This window comes from Triticum dicoccoides, chromosome 6A, assembly GCF_002162155.2.
Source record: "Triticum dicoccoides isolate Atlit2015 ecotype Zavitan chromosome 6A, WEW_v2.0, whole genome shotgun sequence".
NCBI classification, from domain to species: Eukaryota; Viridiplantae; Streptophyta; class Magnoliopsida; order Poales; family Poaceae; genus Triticum; species Triticum dicoccoides.
In genome coordinates this window covers 288,177,398-288,198,478 of record NC_041390.1, presented here as the reverse complement: position 1 = coordinate 288,198,478, position 21,081 = coordinate 288,177,398, and the positions used below count along the sequence as shown (strand labels likewise).

General features: G+C 44.5%; 1 protein-coding gene across 1 annotated transcript; it reads right to left on the bottom strand.

Moving 5' to 3' along the window:
• Window positions 1-2,961: 2,961 nt before the first annotated feature.
• On the bottom strand, window positions 2,962-7,453 carry LOC119316796 (cytosolic invertase 1). Its single transcript, XM_037591177.1, has 4 exons — window positions 6,861-7,453; window positions 6,298-6,729; window positions 4,120-4,678; window positions 2,962-3,592 (listed from the first exon to the last, which is right to left on the bottom strand). Exons 1-4 carry the CDS (start codon window positions 7,251-7,253, stop codon window positions 3,297-3,299), a joined length of 1,680 nt encoding a protein of 559 aa, XP_037447074.1. The 5' UTR covers window positions 7,254-7,453; the 3' UTR covers window positions 2,962-3,296.
• Between the last annotated feature and the right edge of the window lie 13,628 nt (window positions 7,454-21,081).

Sequence of the window (21,081 nt, the reverse complement as noted above, 5' to 3'; positions counted from 1 at the left end):
TTTCTTCCAGATAAACATGAGATTTTGCAGATTCTCAAAGACATGAAGTTGAATGCTTCTCCGGGTCCGGATGGATTTAATGTTGAATTTTATCTAGCAGCATGGGATTGGATTGGCGAGGAAGTTACTCAACTTGTGACTACCTTTTATAAAACTGGTATTTTACCTCCTCATATCAATGACACTAATATTGCTCTCATTCCAAAAAAGTTAGTTCCTCAAGTTCCTATGGATTATCGTCCCATTAGCCTTTGTAATGTTGTCTACAAAATCATTGCGAAATCATTGGCTAATAGGATTAAGCCTCATCTTCCGGACTATATTGATCCGGCACAACAAGCCTTTATTGAGGGTAGAAGAATTAGCGATAACATCATTATTGCTCAAGAGATTACTCACTCCTTCGCTCTAAAATTGTGGAATCATCATGCTTTCATGCTCAAGATAGATCTTGCTAAAGCTTTTGATCGTCTTGAATGGAGTTTCATTGTGTCTGCTCTTGCACGTAAAGGTCTGCATGGTCATTTCATTAATTTGATTCATGCTTGCATTTCTTCTCCTACTTTCTCTGTGCTTATTAATGGGCAGCCTTCTCATAAATTTAAAAGTTTCAGAGGTATTCGTCAAGGTTGTCCCATGTCGCCTTATTTGTTTGTTACTGCTATCAATGAATTATCTGTTGCTCTTAATGAAGCTCTAGCTGCTCATCATCTCCAGGGTATTTCACTTGGTCCAGATTGCCCTTCTATTCATTCTCTGTTGTTTGCAGATGATCTGTTGGTTTGTGGTCAAGCCACTATGCAGGAAGCAAATTCTATGGCTCAACTCATCCATCACTTTTGTTATATTTCAGGTCAAATACCAAATTGGGCCAAATCTGCTATTCTTTTTAGTACTCATGTTAGTCAAACCACTATTCAAGAGATTAAGCAAGTTTTTCCTGTTTCTATCATGGATAACAATTTCACCCACCTTGGTCATTCGCTTATTCTTCCTGCTAAAAATAGAACTGCTGCTTACAACTTTGTTATTGATAAATTTCTGAATAAATTGCCTGCTTACAAAGCTAATATGCTCTCTCATGCTGCTAGGCTTGAGCTCATTAGGTCTGTGTTCTCTGCTATTCCTGTGTACTACATGTCTAATATTTTGTTTACCAAGAAGTTTATAGCCAAACTCACTGCTATTATAAGGAACTTTTGGTGGACAGGAATCAGAGAGAATAATTCTAACAAGAGCCTTTGTCTTAGGGCTTGGAAGGACATTTGCAATTCCAAACAGGAAGGTGGTCTTGGCATTAGGAACTTGCAAGCAATTAATGAGGGCTTACTTCTTGCAGCTGCTTGGAGGCTTGCTAAAGACCCTTCCTCCCACCTTCATCTTGTGCTCAAATCTAAATACTTCCATGATGCCTCTATTTGGACTGCTATTTCTACTACTCCAAAATCTGCTTTCTGGTCATCCATTTTAAAAATGTTGCCTAAACTGAAAGATCACTCTTTTTACCAACTCACGCAAGGGAATATCTCTCTTTGGAGTACCCCTTGGTGTTCCCTTTGGGCTTCTGTTCATGACAATCTTATTTTATTCAGCCTTCAGGATACATATATCCTTCTCTTGTTAAGGACCTTTGGATACCGGGTCAGAAAGTCTGGAACAATGATCTCATTAACTCTCTCTTTCAACAGCCTCTAGCCTCTGTTATCGTTCAAACTGACATTATTCACCAAGATTGCCCGGATATATTATGTTGGGATCTAACTCCTAATGGTACTTGTTCTTCCAAGTCCACTTATAAATTGTGTTTGCAAGATATTCATGCCAATCCAAGAAATACTCCTTCCCAAGTTTCTTTGCAGATGAAAAATCTTCTCAAGTTGATTTGGAAGCAAAAGTTGATGATCCCGAGAGTTCAAACTTTCGCTTGGAGACTCCTTCGGAAAGCTCTTCCCACAGGTTTGAGGGTTGGGCGCTTTTCCGTACATATTTCTCAATATTGTTGCAGATGTGGTCGGCAAGAGGATGAGGTTCACATGTTTTTTCTTTGTGACTTCGCTAGAGCTCCTTGGTTTTCTCATCCTTGGTTCATCAGAACAGATGCTTTAGTTCAGATCTATACCAATATCCATAGTATTATTCTTGCTTTACTTAATATGAACCATCCGCATGCTTCTGTTGTCAACATTCTAAATTTTATGTGGTGTCTTTGGAAAGAGAGGAATGATTATCTTTTTAATAGAAAGAAATCTACCCCTCACCAAGTTAATATTGCTGCTACTTCTCTATCTAATGATTTATGTGATCTGCTTAACAGTTCTTCACACCATCAGCCTCAAAACTCCAGTTGTATCTTAACCCATACTAATCAACTTCCCTTGCAGGGACAAACGCTTAAATCAGATCTTCTTATCACGGGACCGAAAATATATACTGATGCATCTTTTAAGTGCAAAAAAATTCCAGGTTTATTGCAGGGAACAGCAGCCACTGGAGTTGGTATCTACATTTCTTTGCCGCACGATCAGAAGGAAGTCAGCGTGCAGATTCAAGCTTCCACCTCAATTACAAGTACTCCTCTGCAGGCTGAAGCGTTTGCTCTTCTCTTGGCTGCAAAAGTAGCTAAATGTCTCAACATCAGGCAGCCGACCTTCCTCACAGACTGTCTCTCTTTGGCTTCATTTGCGGCTAGTAGAAAGATTAATGAACACAATACAGAGAGCTGGATGGGCATGATAGCAGTGGGCAATAGGAAGCAGACAGTAGACAAAAATATAGTGGGTGTTGATCCCGAGACAACTGGATGGGCATGATAGCAGTGGGCTGTGTCGCCGAGTGCTCCTATGCAATTTCGCACGCCACCCACACTATTTATGCCTCGCTTTGAGAAGTCAGGAAGAACGGAACTGATATGCACTAGCAGAATGGAGCAATTTTTATTCGTTAGATAAAAACTTATGTTCATCATAGGAAGCTGGATCAGCAGACTCGTCTATATAGTCAACCCAAACAACAAAGTTTTGAGTCAAGGATCCCGTTACTACGGAATGACCAAGCAAGAATCAATAGTATCTTCTTACAACGATGGATTGAAAAGAAAAGAAAAGAGAATACTCATTTCCACAGTTGCTTCTTTTCCAACTCAATAAATGAGCCGAGATATTGTACAGCCGAGGAATCCAGAAGAAAATAAAACTTTCCGTTGGGAAAGTCAAAACAAGGGATGAGCAGAGAAATGCTACCCGAATAATTCGTGTTTTCAATCCAGACGTTGCTCCCCTAAAGCTCTTGTCGATATATCAGTTTGTCCATGAGGCGGACCTTCTCAAAACTGGCTTCATTGCCTTGTCCTCTTCCAAGGCTATCATACCAAGATGCGAAGGATCCTCCAGCAGCATCTTGGCGACCAAATACCCGGCAATGGACCAAGTCTGAAATTTCCTTGCCTGCTTGCCAACATATTTTCCAAGCTTACCATCGTAATACTCAGGCCAGCCATCCTTCAACAGCCTCCTCTCAGCTAGGTCAATTGCTCTTCTTGCAATTTGCGGCCGTCCAGTTTTGATGCTTGCTGCCGTGAGCAGCCAGAGAAGTACTGCAGGAAGAATGTTTGATGCATGAAAAAAGAAGTCGTATGCAATGGTTGTTGCAGCTTAACTCAATGTCATGTTTCAGATATCTACTAGAAATATGAGAAAACTAAAACAAACCAAAAAAATGGAGCACAAAAGGAGAGATCATGCAGATCTTTCTCTTATCAACAGAAAAGGCGGCTCATTAAAAAACATATGGAAGGTGTAAATCACAGTTCATCTTGTTGACATGCTTAGCATAAGTTTACCTTCCTCTACGTGTTAAAAAATAAAGTTATGATAGTTATCATTGAATTTAATTTAAAATCTAAGGCAGTGCTAGGCATTATGGTGGATTATGGTAATCTCGTTTGATCAATCCACTTTTCCCTATTTTAGTGGCTAATTTCCTACAATGGATTAAAAATTAAGAACACAACATGATTCAGCAACCACAAACTAAGCCTAATTCATACATGAACTTAACAAAAGCACGATAATTTTCACATATATTACATACAGAGATCCAAGTAACACAAAGTGCAATAACCTGGCCAAGATCCTCCATTGTGGTAACTCCATCTCGTATTTTTTGGATCACATCCTGTCACGATCCGCCATTCATGGTTCTCAATAGCAGGATAGCATATCTTCAGAGGCATCTCACCAATTAACTCTTCCCAGCGCTCCTCAATGAGATCCATTATGGCCATGGATTGCTCAGGTGTAGCAAGAGATGATACTATGGCAATCATGTTTCCAAGTGCAAACCAACGGAAGTCCATCCTTGCAGGACTGACATTACCAACAAAAAAACCACCCTCGCAAGGCATGAAATCAAATAGCCAGTCCGGAATAGAATCTGGAATAACATTAAATTTGTTGACAGCTGTATGAGAATATTCTTCCGTCTTGTAACGATAAATATCATTTAGCTGCTGGAAATCTAGCCAAAAATAACTCCGCATGTGATAACTTAAAGCATGAAGACGAGTTGCAATCCGCTCCACAAAATCTTTCCCTTCAGCGTCATGTTTAAGCATTAGAAGAGCACACCTTAGTGCCATGAAGAAAAGGGATTGAATTTCAATGGGGTAGCCATACACACCCTACAAAAAAAGATTGGAGTGAGAATGGGGAAAAGAAGCACAAACAGAGACCATGATAGCATTTCCCTTAATTAAAGAGAATTCATAGCTCATAGAGGGTATTTCACTTAATTAAAAAGAATTCATAGCTCATATAGGGCACATGCATACGCAAAAATGAGCAACATGCATCATCCAAGAAATGGTTATTGCTAACAAATAAATTAATGTTTTAATATTAGTCATATTCCTAATCTGCAGTTCTACAGAATGAAAGGAATACTTGTGAATTTACACATCACAGAAGGGTAGCTGTGTGCACAACATGATGCAGAGGTTGGGGGATATCCTCCTTCAGAAAAACACATCACAGAAGGGAAAATGTTGCCGAATTCAATGATAGTGCAAGGTTGCTCACATGCAGATGTAACAACAGGTTCAGGTGGACCAACTAAAGGAGGTAGTGGGCTTGGGAAGCCCGTATCGATGAGGGCATATCGAGTGTTGCAGCATCGTGGATATAGTATGATTTGTGTATCTAACTGGACCTCGTCAAACAAAACACGGGCATTCGGATTGCTTTTGGGCCAAGGATATTGCACCCTAGTATCTCAGACATGAAAATTTGGAAGCACCGTCGTGGTATGAAAATCAGCACATCATCAAACTAAAACAATTAGATATTTTTGATGGAGAAAAATGACCAAAGGCATACAAGTCCAAATCGCCATGAACTCACCAGAACAAAAGGAAATGAAATTTGCGAGCCCAATAAGTATGAAAAGGGGGCACCACACTTATTTATATGAAGATACACAATAAGTGAAACCGCAACAAAGCTATGAGCACATTGTTCGTCATATATTATGTACTTGAACAGAGAACAACAAAAGCAAACAAACCATTAAAACCTCACAAACTAAAGATGACAACGTTACAGCAGTAAATGTCAAACTGAAATATATTGTTTTGGAGATATATCTCGAAAAGATTTAGCGTTCGTTTCAGACCTAGATGACTTCGACCATGATATTTGATCTTTAATTAGGATAATACTCCCTCGGTTCCATAATATTAGGTGTATAAATTTATATGAATAAATTTTACAGAACTAGCACTATTTTTTTCTTACTTATAAGACTTCTATGGCCAATTCGACAATTATACCGACCTACCATTACCTTGGGCTAAGATACCACAGTGCTACAATTTGTTTGATAGATCTTCAATTATATAAAAAATTATGGAAGTACTGACATTTGCTGAAACAGACATGAGACTTGTTTCATTGTTTGAGCTTCTCTGGGACTTGATGAAAAGACATGTATTTGTCTATATGACAAGAAACTTGTTGAATTCCTATCTCATATTCAGTTGTTAAATGATTGCGTAAATTTGATAGAACTTTCACTAATCACCCTTGTTTCAGCAAAGTACAATCAATTGTTTCCTAATTTTGAAAGTTCAAAGAAATATCCACACATCGGTAATTCTATGAAATGTTAGCCCAAAAGAATGGTATGTATGTCAGTAGTCACAGATGTGGTAATTCATTGATTAATAGAATAGGAAATTTGCAGTCCTGTGAAATGTACTCTTATTAGACTTGAACATATTGGAAGTGCCAGTCCATAACTTACCATCCTACGATCTATCATGCAGCAACCATCAGCGCATAACAATGTCGGGAAGGTATCAAATCCCTCAGACAAGCACAGGCTCAGAATGAGCCTCATCGCCTTCTGGCATTCCGGCCTCTCTGCCAGAGTCAAATCCCCGGTGGACTTTGTGTAGGCCCGCAATAGTATGATCCACCAGAAGCCCGAATCCACTGGAGCAACCCGCCCAATTGCGCTCTCACCAAAATCCGCGTGCAGGGTATCAACACCCTTCTTATCGTCATGAAGCACTTTAAAGCTTGCAGGCATGGCCCCCTCGCCAAGCTTAAACCGATCAACCTTCTTCTCCCAACCCTGCAGCAAAACGGTCTTGAGCAGGAAGTTCTTGACAATCTCCGGCTCACCATTCATCAGAAACGCCATGGCGCTGGGCACGAAATCTCTCACAAACACCTGCAGCGAAACCCCCCCTAAGTCAGATAAGCATATGTCGATAACATGCTACTCTTTCATAAATTTAATTCTGATTTGAAATTTCGATTCATTATAACATTGAGAAAGAAAAAAAAATACATTGCTTGTACCTGATCATAGTTTAGGACTTCCTCGGATGCATGGTCGAAAGCGGCGATGGTACCAAGCGGCTGGCCGCGGAAAAAGACGAGGGAGCGGCGGAGGGCCTCCCAGGCGTCGCCCACTATGGGGTGGGGCTCGAAAGAGTGGAGCGCCGAGGAGGCCGGCGTGCCGACCAGAGAGCGTAGACCGCCGCCGGGGGAGTACATGCCGTCGAAGCCTCCGCCTCCTCTGGCGTGGCCACCGGAGTAGGAGACGTCGCTGAGCGAACGGTCATCGAAGGAGCGCTGGCGCTCGACGTTGATCCGCGGCTTGTTGAGCAGGTGTGTGAGGTCGAAGTCATCGGACCCGGACAGCGAGTTGTGCGACGCCGACCGCCGCATCCCGGCCGCCCCCAGCTCCATGGCTCCCCTCCCTCGTCACGAATCCGCGATCGGCCTCCGCCTACTCGCCCCAGCCAGATCTAAGCCCAAAGCGCCGGCAAAGAGCGAGCTGAGAGATCTAGCTCAGCTCAGGACGCTAGACAACGGAAGCGCGGACCCAGAGGCAGACACGGCCGCGCGAATCTCGAGGCGAGGGGGGTTCCGCGGAGGTAAATGGGGAAAAAAAGAGAAGTAGCGGGAGGGGCGCGTACTTATAGCGAAGCGGAGCCTGGGCGCCGACGGGGACGCGCGCGATAAACCTGTGACCTTTTGTCCATGTCGAGTGGGACCATCTCGCCCGAGGGACCCGCGGTGCGTGATGGTGGGTGGGTGGGTGAGTGATGTGAGAGGTGGTTTTGGGTTACCGGGTGCGGCCGGTGTGCAGCAGCAGCAGCACGTGGGGGGTTGGTGTGGTTGGGAATTGGGATGAGATGAGGACGAGGCGCTGACGTGGAACGGCGACCCCGGTTGAGTGCTGGGGGCGGTTGTTGGGTGCCCAAGGAAACGTGAGCATCGTGGTGGCCGACCGGAGATCGTCTGCCTGCCGATTTCCGGAAGCGCGGGCGGGCGAGGCTTGCTGCCCTCAGCCTGTGCTCCGGGGGCAGTCGTGGCGAGTATCCGATTACCCGTCGAGGCAACGAATCTGACCGTGATAGCAAGGGTACAAACAGGGGGCGGAACCTGCTATACAGATGGACACTTGGATTTACGAGTTCAGACCTCTTTAAGATAAGAGCAACTTTAATGGAGCGACTCATTTCGTCTATCACCGTTCATCTAGGTTGGGGTAGACAGAAAAATCGGCCCAACACGCCGATCCAAACGGACACGTGTCCGCTGACGACCCATTCCCGGCTTATTTTTGAGCCGGATTTGCATCGGCGCGGACACAAGCCGGACGTGCGCGCTCGTCTTTTTCCTCCCCGAGCCACTGGTCGGTGGCACATTGGCATCTCCCCTCACCCTCCAGCCAACAACAACTCTCGCCCGCCTCCTTCGTCGCCGACGTCGCCGCCCTTTTTTGCCGGCGACTCTGCCAGCTGATGCCGCCGCCTCCACATCCGCCCAGCAACGCCGCTCACTCCCCTTGTCGCCCGCCATCCCCGTCTTGCCGCCGGGGAGCAAACTGCTTCCCACCGCCGCTCCCCCCACCGCACAGCCGCCCGCGACCAAGAGGACGCCTCGCTACCCCAGCCAGATCCTCACCGGCTCGCTCGTCGGATGCCGGCAGCGCAGCTAGCTGGTCCGTGCACGCCGCGATTCCCCTCGCCGACCGTCTTCTTCTTCGACGCTCGCAAGCTGTTCGACAGTTTGCCAAGGTATGAAAATGGACTCCGGCGACGAGTTCTTTTTCCACAATTTCCTTTGCGACTCCGACATTCGTCGTCCGACGAGGAGGAGGAGATATTGGCTGTCGTGTTGGTCCATCACCACCTCAACAGCCAGCAGCCGTTGTTACGTGGCTCCATTCTGGGCCACCTTCGGGCGTTGAATCGCAACCGAGAGAGCGGGCATTTCCTTTTTTGGAAGGACTACTTTGATACAACAAACCCGTTGTTCAAATATCAAAAATTCCGCCGCCGTTACCATATGAGTAGGCATCTTTTCAACCGTGTTAGAGAGGGGGTGGTCCGCTATGATGACTATTTCGAGTGCAAAGAGGATGCCGTCGGCAAGATCGGTTTCTCCTCTTATCAGAAATGCACCGCCGCCATCTGAATGCTTGCATACGGAGTGCCCCGTGATCTCATTGACGAGTACGTCCGTATGAGTGAGTCTACATGCCTAGAGTCGCTGTATAAGTTCTGCAAGGCTGTTATTGTTGTGTTTGGCCCCGAGTACTTGAGAGAGCCGACAGTTGAAGATACGGCCCGTTTGTTGGCGATGAATACCAGAAGGGGCTTCCCAGGGATGCTTGGCAGCATAGATTGTATGCATTGGGAGTGAAAGAACTGTCCTTCTGCTTGGCAAGGGCAGCATAAGGGACATGTCAGGGCTTGCACTGTCATATTAAAGGTTGTGGCGTCTCAATATCTCTATATCTGGCACTCTTTCTTTGGCATGGCTGGATCACACAATGATATCAGCGTGCTTCAGCGCTCGCTGGTGTTTGCTAGGCTTGCCGAAGGCAACAGCCCACCGGTGAACTTTACTGTCAACGGCCACAACTATGACAAAGGATACTACCTGGGTGACGGTATCTATCCTCAGTGGACCACTATTGTCAAGACAATACCCAACCCGTCGGAGAGAAGAGGAAAAGATTTGCCCAAGAGCAAGAGAGTGATAGGAAGAATGTCAAGCGTGCCTTTGGTGTTTTGCAATCTCGGTGGGGTATCATTCGGTATCCTGCTAATACCTGGAGCACGCGGAAACTGTGGAAGGTGATGACTGCTTGTGTGATCATGCACAATATGATCGTAGAAGACGAGCACCCGGAACGTCTGTACGATCAAGGGTTTCAATTTCAGGGTGAGAATGTTGTGCCTGAGCATGGAGTAGCGGCAACATTTGAACAGTTCACCCAATTTCATGAAGACATGCGTGATTGGAAAACTCACGTGCAGCTGCAAAATGATTTGGTTGAGCATATGTGGGCTCATGTTGGCAACCAATAAATGTATCTTCTTTTATTCGTTTGCAAAACTATGTGAAGCATTTTTATTTGTATCCGGCTTGTAAAATTATAATATTTTATTCGGTAAACTATCTTATTTGACAACATGCTTGAATGCAAATCAATGTAATATTGGGCGGCCAGCCGGCCACGCCGGCACATATGGGTCGGCGCGTTGGGCGCGCTGCCGACTCAAATCTAAAAGAGGGCGGACGCCGGGCGGGCCGCCGACCCAAACGGGTAAAAAGCGGATGAAATCTTCATTCGTTTGGGTCAGCCTGTTGGAGTTGCTCTAACAACCCTACGTCTTGAGCTCCGAAGTTTTGTTTTCTTTGGGGGCATCTGATTACAATAGGTTGTGAATGTAAGGCCCCGAGACCGTTGAGCCAGGTGTCCTCCAGTTATTCGCCGTCGTTGCCATGTCATTTGCTTGCGTGTTGCATATTTTCATGTCATCATGTGCATTGCATCATCACGTTTTTGAAACTTGCATCTGTCCCAGTCTCCCAGTTCCTTCCGTTGTCCGTTCTGAGCCCAGACACACTTGCACGCGCCCGCGGCACGTCCGAAATATTATTTTATAAGTGACCGGAAAATGTTCTCGGAATGGGATGAAAGTTGGTGTGCGGTGTTGTTTTGTTGTCAGTCGGCTGCCTGCCAAGTTTCATCGCGTTCGGAGTCCGTTTGATGCCCCAACGGATAACTATAGCGGCAGTATACCCGGTCTTATTGTCGGACGTTTTTGGTCTCCGGAAATCGTGTCGGGCTGCATCTCTCCCCTCTCGTCTCAGACCAACCCGCTCTCCACAGTCCACCTAGGCCCATGCCTACCCCTCTTTGCATAGTGCACCGGACCTCCTCGCGCGCGCGTCCGAAAGCTGTCCCGGACTCGACCCGGTCAGTCATCACCTTGTGTCCAGATCATCCCCAAACATCTACAAAACGTCTCCGTTTTGTTAATTGGACTTCCTTGTGTATTTTTCTCGACCGCTCGATTTTAATTGGAGGGACGGATTAGCCCCTAAACTCTCCCTCTTTCCTTATATATAGTCCCTAGTCTAAATCTGGACAAAAACCCTATTTCCTAGGGATCCTCCCCTGTCCAGCCATCGCCGCCAGCTACCTGGTCTCCTCTTCTTTTTCCGCGCGCCCCCAATCGCGAGCCAGCCTCCAGATCCACCCGCAGCCATTCCTCTCGATCTCTCCCCACCAGCCTCCTCCTTCCTTCGATCCAACCAGCCGCAGGATCGGGGGAGGAGCCCTCACGCCCGAGCCTCGCCGACCTTGCAGGCCGCGCCCTCCGGCGACCTTGCCGCCGGGGGCCATGACCAGGACTGACCTCATCCCGGTCCTCTCCTCCTGTTTTCCCTCTCTCTCTCTCTCACGGTGGTTCTCTCTCTCTCTCCTTCCCAGGAATGAAAAGGAGTTCGCCCAAGCTCCATGGCGCCACCGCCACCGTCCTGCTTCGTCTGGTGTCCTTCGAGCAGCGCCACCCGTCGGATCCGCTCGATGTTCGCCTCGCCCCTGCACCCCAAGTCCCGCATCGGAGCCACCTGCAACCCGCCCTCGTCGCCACCTCGACCGCTCCTCTCCTCCTCGAGCTCCTCGTCGACGACGAGAGCCTCCAGCTGGACCCCGCAGGCCGCACACTCCAGCTCATCGCCGCGGTCGGTCCTCCCCAATCCTCGTCGCCGGCCTCTGCTTCTGCGTTTGGAAACGACGACGAACAGCGACAAGTCGCCCATCTGCATTGACCCCCTCCTCTGCCTCGTGCGAAGCCCAGTTCCAGCAGGGCGTGCGTGGCCCAGCGCCAAGGCTCGACTTCCTGGAGCCCGATGTGAGGAAGCCCATCCTTTGTTTGCTCCTGTGCAGCCCAGTTCGGGCCAGTTTCGGCCCGAGTTGTGTTTTTTTTCCGCAGTATGTTTTAGCTTATTCCAGAGAACGCCCGTTTTGCAGAAAAGCACTCATACATCATGCATATCATATCTCACAAACCGTGCATCGCATTAAAACAAACTTAACATGAAAGTTGCTTAGAATTGCGTGTAGTTTCATATTATGTCACTTTCATCTATGTTTCAGATGTTTAAAATGTTGTTTGGTTAGATTTGCTCCTATGACATGCTAAAATGTTTTAAATCATAACTAAATAACCGTAGCTCGGTTTCGAATAAACTTTATATGTAAATGGGGTGGAAAAATGCCTAGTTTAACATGGTGGCATCACTTTGCATGTTTAACAACTCTAAAATTGTGTTTAGGGCAGAACAGTACCAAACCTAAAATGTGCACATGAGGAGTTTCCGGACTTGTTGTTTTGTTGTTTCTGGCCTCATTTAAACTTGCCTACATAGGTAGTTTTGTTGTGCTTCACCTCTTGCCATGTTAACAACATTTAATCTTGTTGGTTACCTAAACGAGAGAGAACTAAATAAGTCATGTGGTGTTTTCTTCAATATGCAACTCCGTTGCATAATGAGCTCCACTTAATTTGTAGGATTGTTTGTGCATTTTGCCATGCCATGCTTCATTAAACCGGACATGCATCATACTTGGTTGTGCATCATGTCATGTTTATTGTGGTGGATGTTTTACTGTGTTGTTTGCTTCTTTCCGGTGTTGCTTCTTCGGGTTGGTTCCGATAACGTCGTGATTGTGAGGAACCGTTCGTCTACGTCCGTTTGTCTTCTTCATGGACTCGTTCTTCTTCCTTGCGGGATTTCAGACAAGATGATCATACCCTCGAAATCACTTCTATCTTTGCTTGGTAGATGCTCGCTCTTTTGCTATGCCTATGCTGCGATACCGACCACTTGCTTATCATGCCTCCCATATTGTTGAACCAAGCCTCTAACCCACCTTGTCCTAGCAAACCGTTGATTGGCTATGTTACCGCTTTGCTCAGCCCCTCTTATAGCGTTGTTAGTTGCAGGTGAAGATTGAAGTCTGTTTCTTGTTGGAACATGGAGATGTTGTTCCTTGTTGGAACATGTTTACTTGTTGGGATATCACTATATATCTTATTTAATTAATGCATCTATATACTTGGTAAAGGGTGGAAGGCTCGGCCTTATGCCTGGTGTTTTGTTCCACTCTTGCCGCCCTAGTTTCCGTCATATCGGTGTTATGTTCCCGGATTTTGCGGTCCTTACGCGGTTGCGTTATAATGGGAACCCCTTGTCAGTTTGCTTTGGATAAAACTCCTCCAGCAAGGCCCAACATTGGTTTTACCATTTGCCACCTAGCCTCTTTTTCCCTTGGGTTAGGCCAGCCCAAGGGTCATCTTTATTTTAACCCCCCGGGCCAGTGCTTGTCTAAGTGTTGGTCCAAACTAGAGCCCCTCGCAGCGCCACCTCGGGGAAACTCGAGGGCTGGTTTTATTTGTACGGATTGCTTATCCGGTGTTGCCCTGAGAACGAGATATGTGCAGCTCCCATCAGGATGTCGGCGCATCGGGCGGTCTTGCTGGACTTGTTTTACCATTGTCGAGGATGTCTTGTAGAACCGAGATACCGAGTCTGATCGGAATGTCTCGGGAGGAGGTCTATTCCTTCGTTGACCGTGAGAGCTTGTGATGGGCTAAGTTGGGACACCCCTGCAGGGATTTGAACTTTTGAAAGCCGTGCCCGCGGTTATGGGTAGATGGGAATTTGTTAACGTCCGGTTGTAGAAAACCTGAAGTTGACCTTAATTAAAATACATCAACCGCGTGTGTAACCGTGATGGTCTCTTTCCGGCGGAGTCTGGGAAGTGAACACGGTGTTGGAGTTATGCTTGATGTAGGTTGTTTTAGGATCACTTCTTGATCATACTTTCACGACCGTGCTTTGCCTTCTCTTCTCGCTCTTATTTGCGTATGTTAGCCACCATATATGCTAGTCGCTTGCTGCTGCTCCACCTCATACCTTTACCTTACCCATAAGCTTAAATAGTCTTGATCGCGAGGGTGTGAGATTACTGAGTCCCCGTGGCTCATAGATACTTCCAAAACCAGCTTGCAGGTGCCGATGATGCCATTCCAGGTGACGCAACCAAGCTCAGGAGGAGCTCGATGAAGATCTTGTCCTTTGTGTCGTTTCGTTCTAGTTGATCAGTAGTGGAGACCAGTTGGGGTCGACCGGGGACCTTGTCGCATTTGGGGTTCTTCTTTTATTTTGGTTCCGTAGTCGGACCTTGATTGTATTTGGATGTTGTAATTCTTTATTCATGTATTGTGTGAAGTGGCGATTGTAAGCCAACTATGTATCTTTTCCCCTATTGTATTACATGGGTTGTTTGCGAAGATGATGAGGACATGACTATCTTGGATACGACCAAAAATATTGCATACATGCATATTTGTCAGGTGATTTCTAATGCAAACTATTCAATAATCTATTTATGTTATCCAGAACAAAAATACTTCACACACTTTTGTGTTTTGTCTAATTGCAGGTGTATGGGACATTTGTATAATCCACATATGAAGATAAGGGAAAAGGAGAAGTTTATGTTGTGTTCAAAAAGTCCTCTCACGTCACTTTTGGGCCAAGAGAAGATAGAGTCCAAGTCTTTCACGTTCTGGATTCAGATTCGGACTGCACAGACATACCCGACTCAAAATGCCAACAACTTTTTCATACGGACTCTGAATTGGGTTATTCTTTTTTTGTTGGAAACTAGATTCCGTGCTATTTCCAACCCCATTGTATTCACCTTCAAATTCGTCCGGAGCGTTGAGTTACGGACGAAACAATCTGACGTTGCAGCAGAATCCGAGTCAAACTACAAGCCCAAAGGTGTTGCATCACCTCCACTTGGGCCCATGAGCCTTGTACGACCTAGGGTTAGTTTTAGGCTGCCTTGGGACGTCCTCCCACCTCCTTGGCCGCCACCCCTTGCTCCTATATAAGTAGATCCATCTAGTAGCTTTTTCCTTGGGATTTGTTTAGTTAAAAGTTAGCCATTGCAACTTCGTGTACTTCGTTTGTGTCCAACGACCAGACCAAGACCGCTTACGAATCCCCACCATTATCAATACCTCATATATATTTGCAATATTCAGATTGCTTTATCATATTCTTGCTCGTTCTTCGATTGCTTGCAGGAACAGACCTTCGTGGTCAGGCTGACCGTGCTTCCGGTATCGTCAGTAACCTCAGGAGATTGGTTTAGGGATTGCTAAGGCGCAACGTCGTGCATGTTTGTAGTCGGATCATCAAAGTAGTCTCCACCAAATCGATAGTTATCATCTCATCGAAAGATCGGGACACCCTCGCCCTCCATCAGAAGATTACATCACTTGAGACATTGCTTTCAATGCGGTTATGCCTCTAAGTCGTGCTTCGACACGTGGGAGATATAGCTGCATCGAGGGCGTTACAGTGAACCCTTGTCATGGCGCCAGAGAGGGGTTACATAGAGTGCGCCCGCCCTCATTACTGCTACGTTATAAGAGGGGGAGTAACTATAGGCGTTACTGGAAACTACCGCTATAACTACACTTGAAGCCCAACGTTTTCGACCATTGCAGCTCCCACGTCGCTCCGAGTGGTGTTGGTGAGGCCGACTGGTGGGAAGACATCTGAGTGGATAGGCTGTATTCGAGTGGATGCCATGGAGTGTGCATCCGAATGTGCCCATTGTCCGAATGTGCCCATCATTAGACCCCCACTTGGTTGAGGTTTTGTAGGACGAATGGATGAATGTCGAAATCGGGCCTCCGGGGACCCAAGGAAAGGTTTGAACTCTGGATTGTGCGCGGAGAACTTCGCTAGGCTACAACGCGTTGCTTGCTGCCTCGCGGCCTTGCTTCGACATGCTCGAGGAAATGGGAAGGAGGAAGGAACACGATGATTTACCTAGGTTCATGCTACCTTACGGTGTAAGACCCTACTCCTGCTTTATGGTGGATTGCCTCGCGGAGAGGATGAGTGTGAACTAGTACAAGGATGAACTGCACCGTGAGGGCTCAGGGTTCGACCAGGACTCGATCCGATCCCTCTCTATGGTGGAGACTAACCTATACTTATACTAGCCTTGGTCCTTTTCCCTCGAAAACTCTATGCGTGAAGGGATGCCACAACGGCCAAATTCGAAGGGGACAAGAGTAAACCCTATCCTGACTAAAGGTGGTCTTTGCCTGCAAAGCTTCTGTTCGTGACGCGTAGGTGGGCTCGGTGATGACCTTCGTCTTAGCGAGTCTGCGTCCTAGTCTTGTTGCACCGAAGAGGTAACCTTTGGGGCTGGTGCTACCTCTTGAGCACTGCGTTGGATTTCCCCGAAGAGGAGAGGATGATGCAGCAAAGTAGCGTAAGTATTTCCCTCAGTTTTTGAAAACAAAGGTATCAATCCAGTAGGAGGCTACGCTCGAGTCCCTTGTACCTACACAAAAACAATAGCTCAACGCAACCAACGCGCTTAGGGGTTGTCAATCCCTTCACGATCACTTACAAAAGTGAGATCTAATAAAGATGATAAATAATATTTTTGGTATTTTAAGTATAGATATGCAAAGTAAAAAGTAAAAGCAAAGTAAAAGCAAAGCAATAATAAAGTGATGGAGATTGATATAACGAGAGAGATGCGGGGGCCATAGGTTTCACTAGTGGCTTCTCTCAAGAGCATAAGTATTCTACGGTGGGTGAACAAATTACTGTTGAGCAATTGACAGAATTGAGCATAGCTATGAGAATATCTAGGTATGATCATGTATATAGGCATCACGTCCGAGACAAGTAGACCAAAACGATTCTGCATCTACTACTATTACTCCACTCATCGACCGCTATCCAGCATGCATCTAGAGTATTAAGTTAAAACAGAGTAACGCCTTAAGCAAGATGACATGATGTAGAGGGATAGTTTCATGATGTAGAGGGATAGTTTCATGCAATATGATAAAAAAAACCATCTTGTTATCCTCGATGGCAACGATACAATACATGCCTTGCTGCCCCTTCTGTCACTGGAAAAGGACACCGCAAGATCGAACCCAAAGCTAAGCGCTTCTCCCATGGCAAGAAAAACCAATCTAGTAGGCCAAACCAAACTGATAATTCGAAGATAAAAGAATTCAGAGAAGATTCAAATATTATTCATAGATAGACTGGATCATAAACCCACAATTCATCGATCTCAACAAACACACCACAAAAAGAAGATTACATCGAATAGATCTCCATAAGAGAGGGGGAGAACATTGTATTGAGATCCAAAAAGAGAGAAGAAGCCATCTAGCTACTAACTATGGACCCGTAGGTCTGAAGTAAACTACTCACACTTCATCGGAGAGGCTTGGATGATGATGTAGAAGTGTAGCGACCCGACCCGAATGGATCAAGTCTCTGTGCTTAAGTGTCATCCCTGGATCGGTATGCTGACACACACAGTACTCGAGGATTTATAACAGAGGTAAATCACATGTAAAAGTAACGCAAATACTATTACCTCAATCCAAATAGCGGAAGTAACAAGGTTGTGGATTCCCATCAACACCAACGACAAAGTTGAGTGTAGAAATCGTAACCCTAACGTATCACTTACTCGTCGTAAGAAATCCTGCAACATGAGACGTTGCAGCCACAGAGGGTCAGTACATTGAATGTACTGGAAAATTCACACCATAGAGAAATGATGAACAATGGCTATCACTACATGCATATATGGCTGGTGGAAAAGCTCTATGGTTATAAGGTTTCTGCGAAAAGCCAATTTTTCCCTAGTGCAAAGGAATATAATTTATTTAACTAACATGGTGGTTGTTAAACATTGAGAGTGTAGACACCCTCTCAATCCCAATTAAAAGTAATCATTAACAACCCAACAAATTATTTAAGTAACGTGATGAGATCAATATGATAATCCAAGAACCAAATACTCAAGATGTCCATAACCGGGGACACGGCTAATCATGATTAGTTTATACACTATGCAGAGGTTTGCGCACTTTTCCCCACGAGACTCGATCTCCTCCATTGGATTTCTCGCACTACATGGTGTTTGAGAAACGGATGACCGAGACATAGTCTTTCAGAAGCGTTTGCACCTTACGATGGGTAGACCGTACCACCTACTACCCCTACATCTGCTAGTCTACCACTGTAAGAGTTCACACGACTTAATCAACTATGCTAGAGCCCATAATAGCTTGTGGCTGCACACGGAAGTTTCTAGTATGAATAATCCCATGACCCCTTTGAGCCTGGGTGGCGATCCATAAAAAAACAGGCAATCGCTAGAATACCCAGGTGCCTAAACAGGCAATCGCTGGAATACCCAGGTGCCTAAACAGGCAATCGCTGGAGTACCCAGGTGCCTCAATCCACCCAGATGTGTGTTAAAATTGCCACCTTAAGTAAACCATTAATTAACAATCTCACATCTGTCATGAATACTCTCAAACTCAATCCATGTCTACGAGCATAGCATAGTAGTATAAACATAACGTAATAGTAACTCCCAAGGTTTGAATGTCGGGCAATAGATTCCTACCTCATCAACTACTTCCCAATACCCACATGTTATCAATCCTACTTATGCAATATTTGAGGTTGAAACTAATGTATAAAAACTGGGTGATAAAGGGGTATGATCAAAGTGTGAACTTGCCTGCAATGTTGATGAAGATGATTCGCACTCATAACTCTTGATAGTTCTACTCGTCACTCTCCGGTCAATCTATTATAAGCAAGCAATAGTAACCACACATAAGCAATCACTCAAAAGGTCGGAGAGAAAGAAGAAAACAATTCGAAAAGCTTCAAAATCCAGCAAATAACTCTTGCAACATAAAACAATTTCTAACAGTACCAAAATTATGTGAATTTGGCCTCATCAGAAAGTTTAGGTCAAGAGCTTCGATTTGCAAAAAGAATCAACTCAAACAGAGCTACGAAACTCAAGTTATGATCAAACGAAGTTTGAATACAAATCTGGTCTAATTCAAATTTTAAAATTTCAGAAACATGTTTGGGTTGGATTACTGGATAGAGGGGACCATAACGAAGAAGTGGGCGTTGGTTTCGTTGGATTTGGACAAACGAGTAAAAAGTTATGGCTATTTGAAAAATCAGGGCCAAGCTGTTTTACGAAAGAAAAAAATAGTTACGGGCTAGGGTCTAATGTATAAATACGTAGACTAATTGATAATCTAATTATTTTATCATATTAGTCTAAAAATAATAAAATACGGAAGTATAAGAAAAAAAAACAAAGAAAGATACCTTTATAAGGCAGAGAAAAGATGACTTTGGAGAGAAGAGAAAATTTCTAGAAGTCGCGCCGGAGAGGAGAAATATATTTTTCTTAAATGAATCTAGTCAAACCAAAATATTGATTTAATCCGAATCGGATGATTTTTGAAGGCTCTATGGGTCTATATTTATTGATGGAAAAGAGTTTTAGAGGTCAAAGGCTAGGCAATGTAGGACTAAATGTAGATAAAAAATATACGAGACACAGATGAAAAGAGACGGCTCGCATCGCATGGGCCTAAAGGCCTTCGGCCGGTCGCGCGCACGCTGCGGCTGCAGCTTTTTTTTTACAAAATTCGGCCTAAGAAAAAAAAAATGAAAGGCTGGCTGGGCCTGGCCTACTTAAGAGAGAAAAAACAATGGGGCGCCAGAAGCTACTATACTGCGCATGTAGGCGATAAATAAATATGGGTTGCACGTACAGTTTTTTTAAATAGAAACAGAAGGAAAACCAAATAACAAAAATAAAATAAAAATTTTATATAGGCACATTATATATCAGAATTTTCAGAAAAAGATTGTCTACGACATGAACATTTTTCTAGCATTAAATAAAATACACACAAATTCTAATAATTCCAACAGTGCTCCTGCTCTAATAAGATCCAACAAAAATCATTTTAAAAATACCAAAATGAAATCAAATTTATTTCTCTCCAATTTTCTGTTGTAGGGAATCATGTTACCCTATTTTCCATGTATTTTAGTTTTGGAGAAAAATGATTTGAATAAAATCCAAATAACTCCAAATTGAAAAATAATTCCAAAAGACTTTGAATTTGATCCTTTGAAACTCCCAACTCATATTTCATATAATTTGAAGAAGTCATTTTATCTCCTCTCGTGAAAATCATTGAGTTGCATAAAGTTTCAGAATTGGAAATATTTTCCAAATGAAATTCAAATATTTTCAATACCCCTTGTCATTTAAATAAATGGAAGAAGTCATGTCATCTTCTCTCCAGGGTTTCGTGGTGAAAAGAATTTGAATTCACGGAGATCATGAATGCAAAATGAAAGTTTGGAAAAGTCCTTTTATTCCCTCTCATTTAACTTTCAAAAAGGTTTCGAATTTCACTCAATTTCACACAATCAATCAAATCTATCTATTTATTATAACATTCCAAAATTTAGAATTTTGGGATGTTACAAACCTACCACCCTTAAAAGGAATCTTGTCCTCGAGATTCGGAGAGGCTAGAAAGAAATAGGTTAGGTTCGGGGTCTCTTCAAAATTTCATCAATCATCTCCGGGGTCTGGGGTGCTACCACCCTTAGAAGCATTGTTACGGTTCCATCAAAACTCATATACTCCATTTTTATTGTTAACAGTGTCGGTCTTCTTGGATCTCCAGGATAATTCCTTATTCGGGCTCTTCCGGTAGTGGCATAACCTTTACCACAATTCTTCTGTCTTTCATCTAGGTAAGGTTCTTCCGAGACTGGGTCTTTTTAGCTGACGAGTCTGGCGCCAATACTAATCAACTATCGATATCTCTCATGGTGGTCAACAATTTAGGGTTTCTCCTACAGGAAATGGGTCTGGGTTGATCCTCACCGTATAACCTACGGTTGGCAAAGCTGCCTTGTACAAGGGAATAAAATACCTATACCATTCTAAGGCTTAAACAAGGTTTAATATCGTCGTCTCTCTACTATAGGTAAGTCACTCAGATTTACCATCCCATATAGCAAGGCGAATAATAAGAGTAAGTCGGTATGGTGATCAATCCATCCCGCACCCAAATCATTACCCTGTACGTGGTTTAGCGAATCTCGCATTCTAACACTCGGTCATCCTCACAAGCATTGCAGAATTTCTCTTGTCGACGAACCAAGTTCAGAATAATCCATTGATTCTGCAAGCCAAACAAACATCTATTGTTCCTTCACAACTCTCAGGTTTTGTGTTACTCCTATAAAATCGTCTACCGATAAACGTCGTATCTTCCTCTAGGGT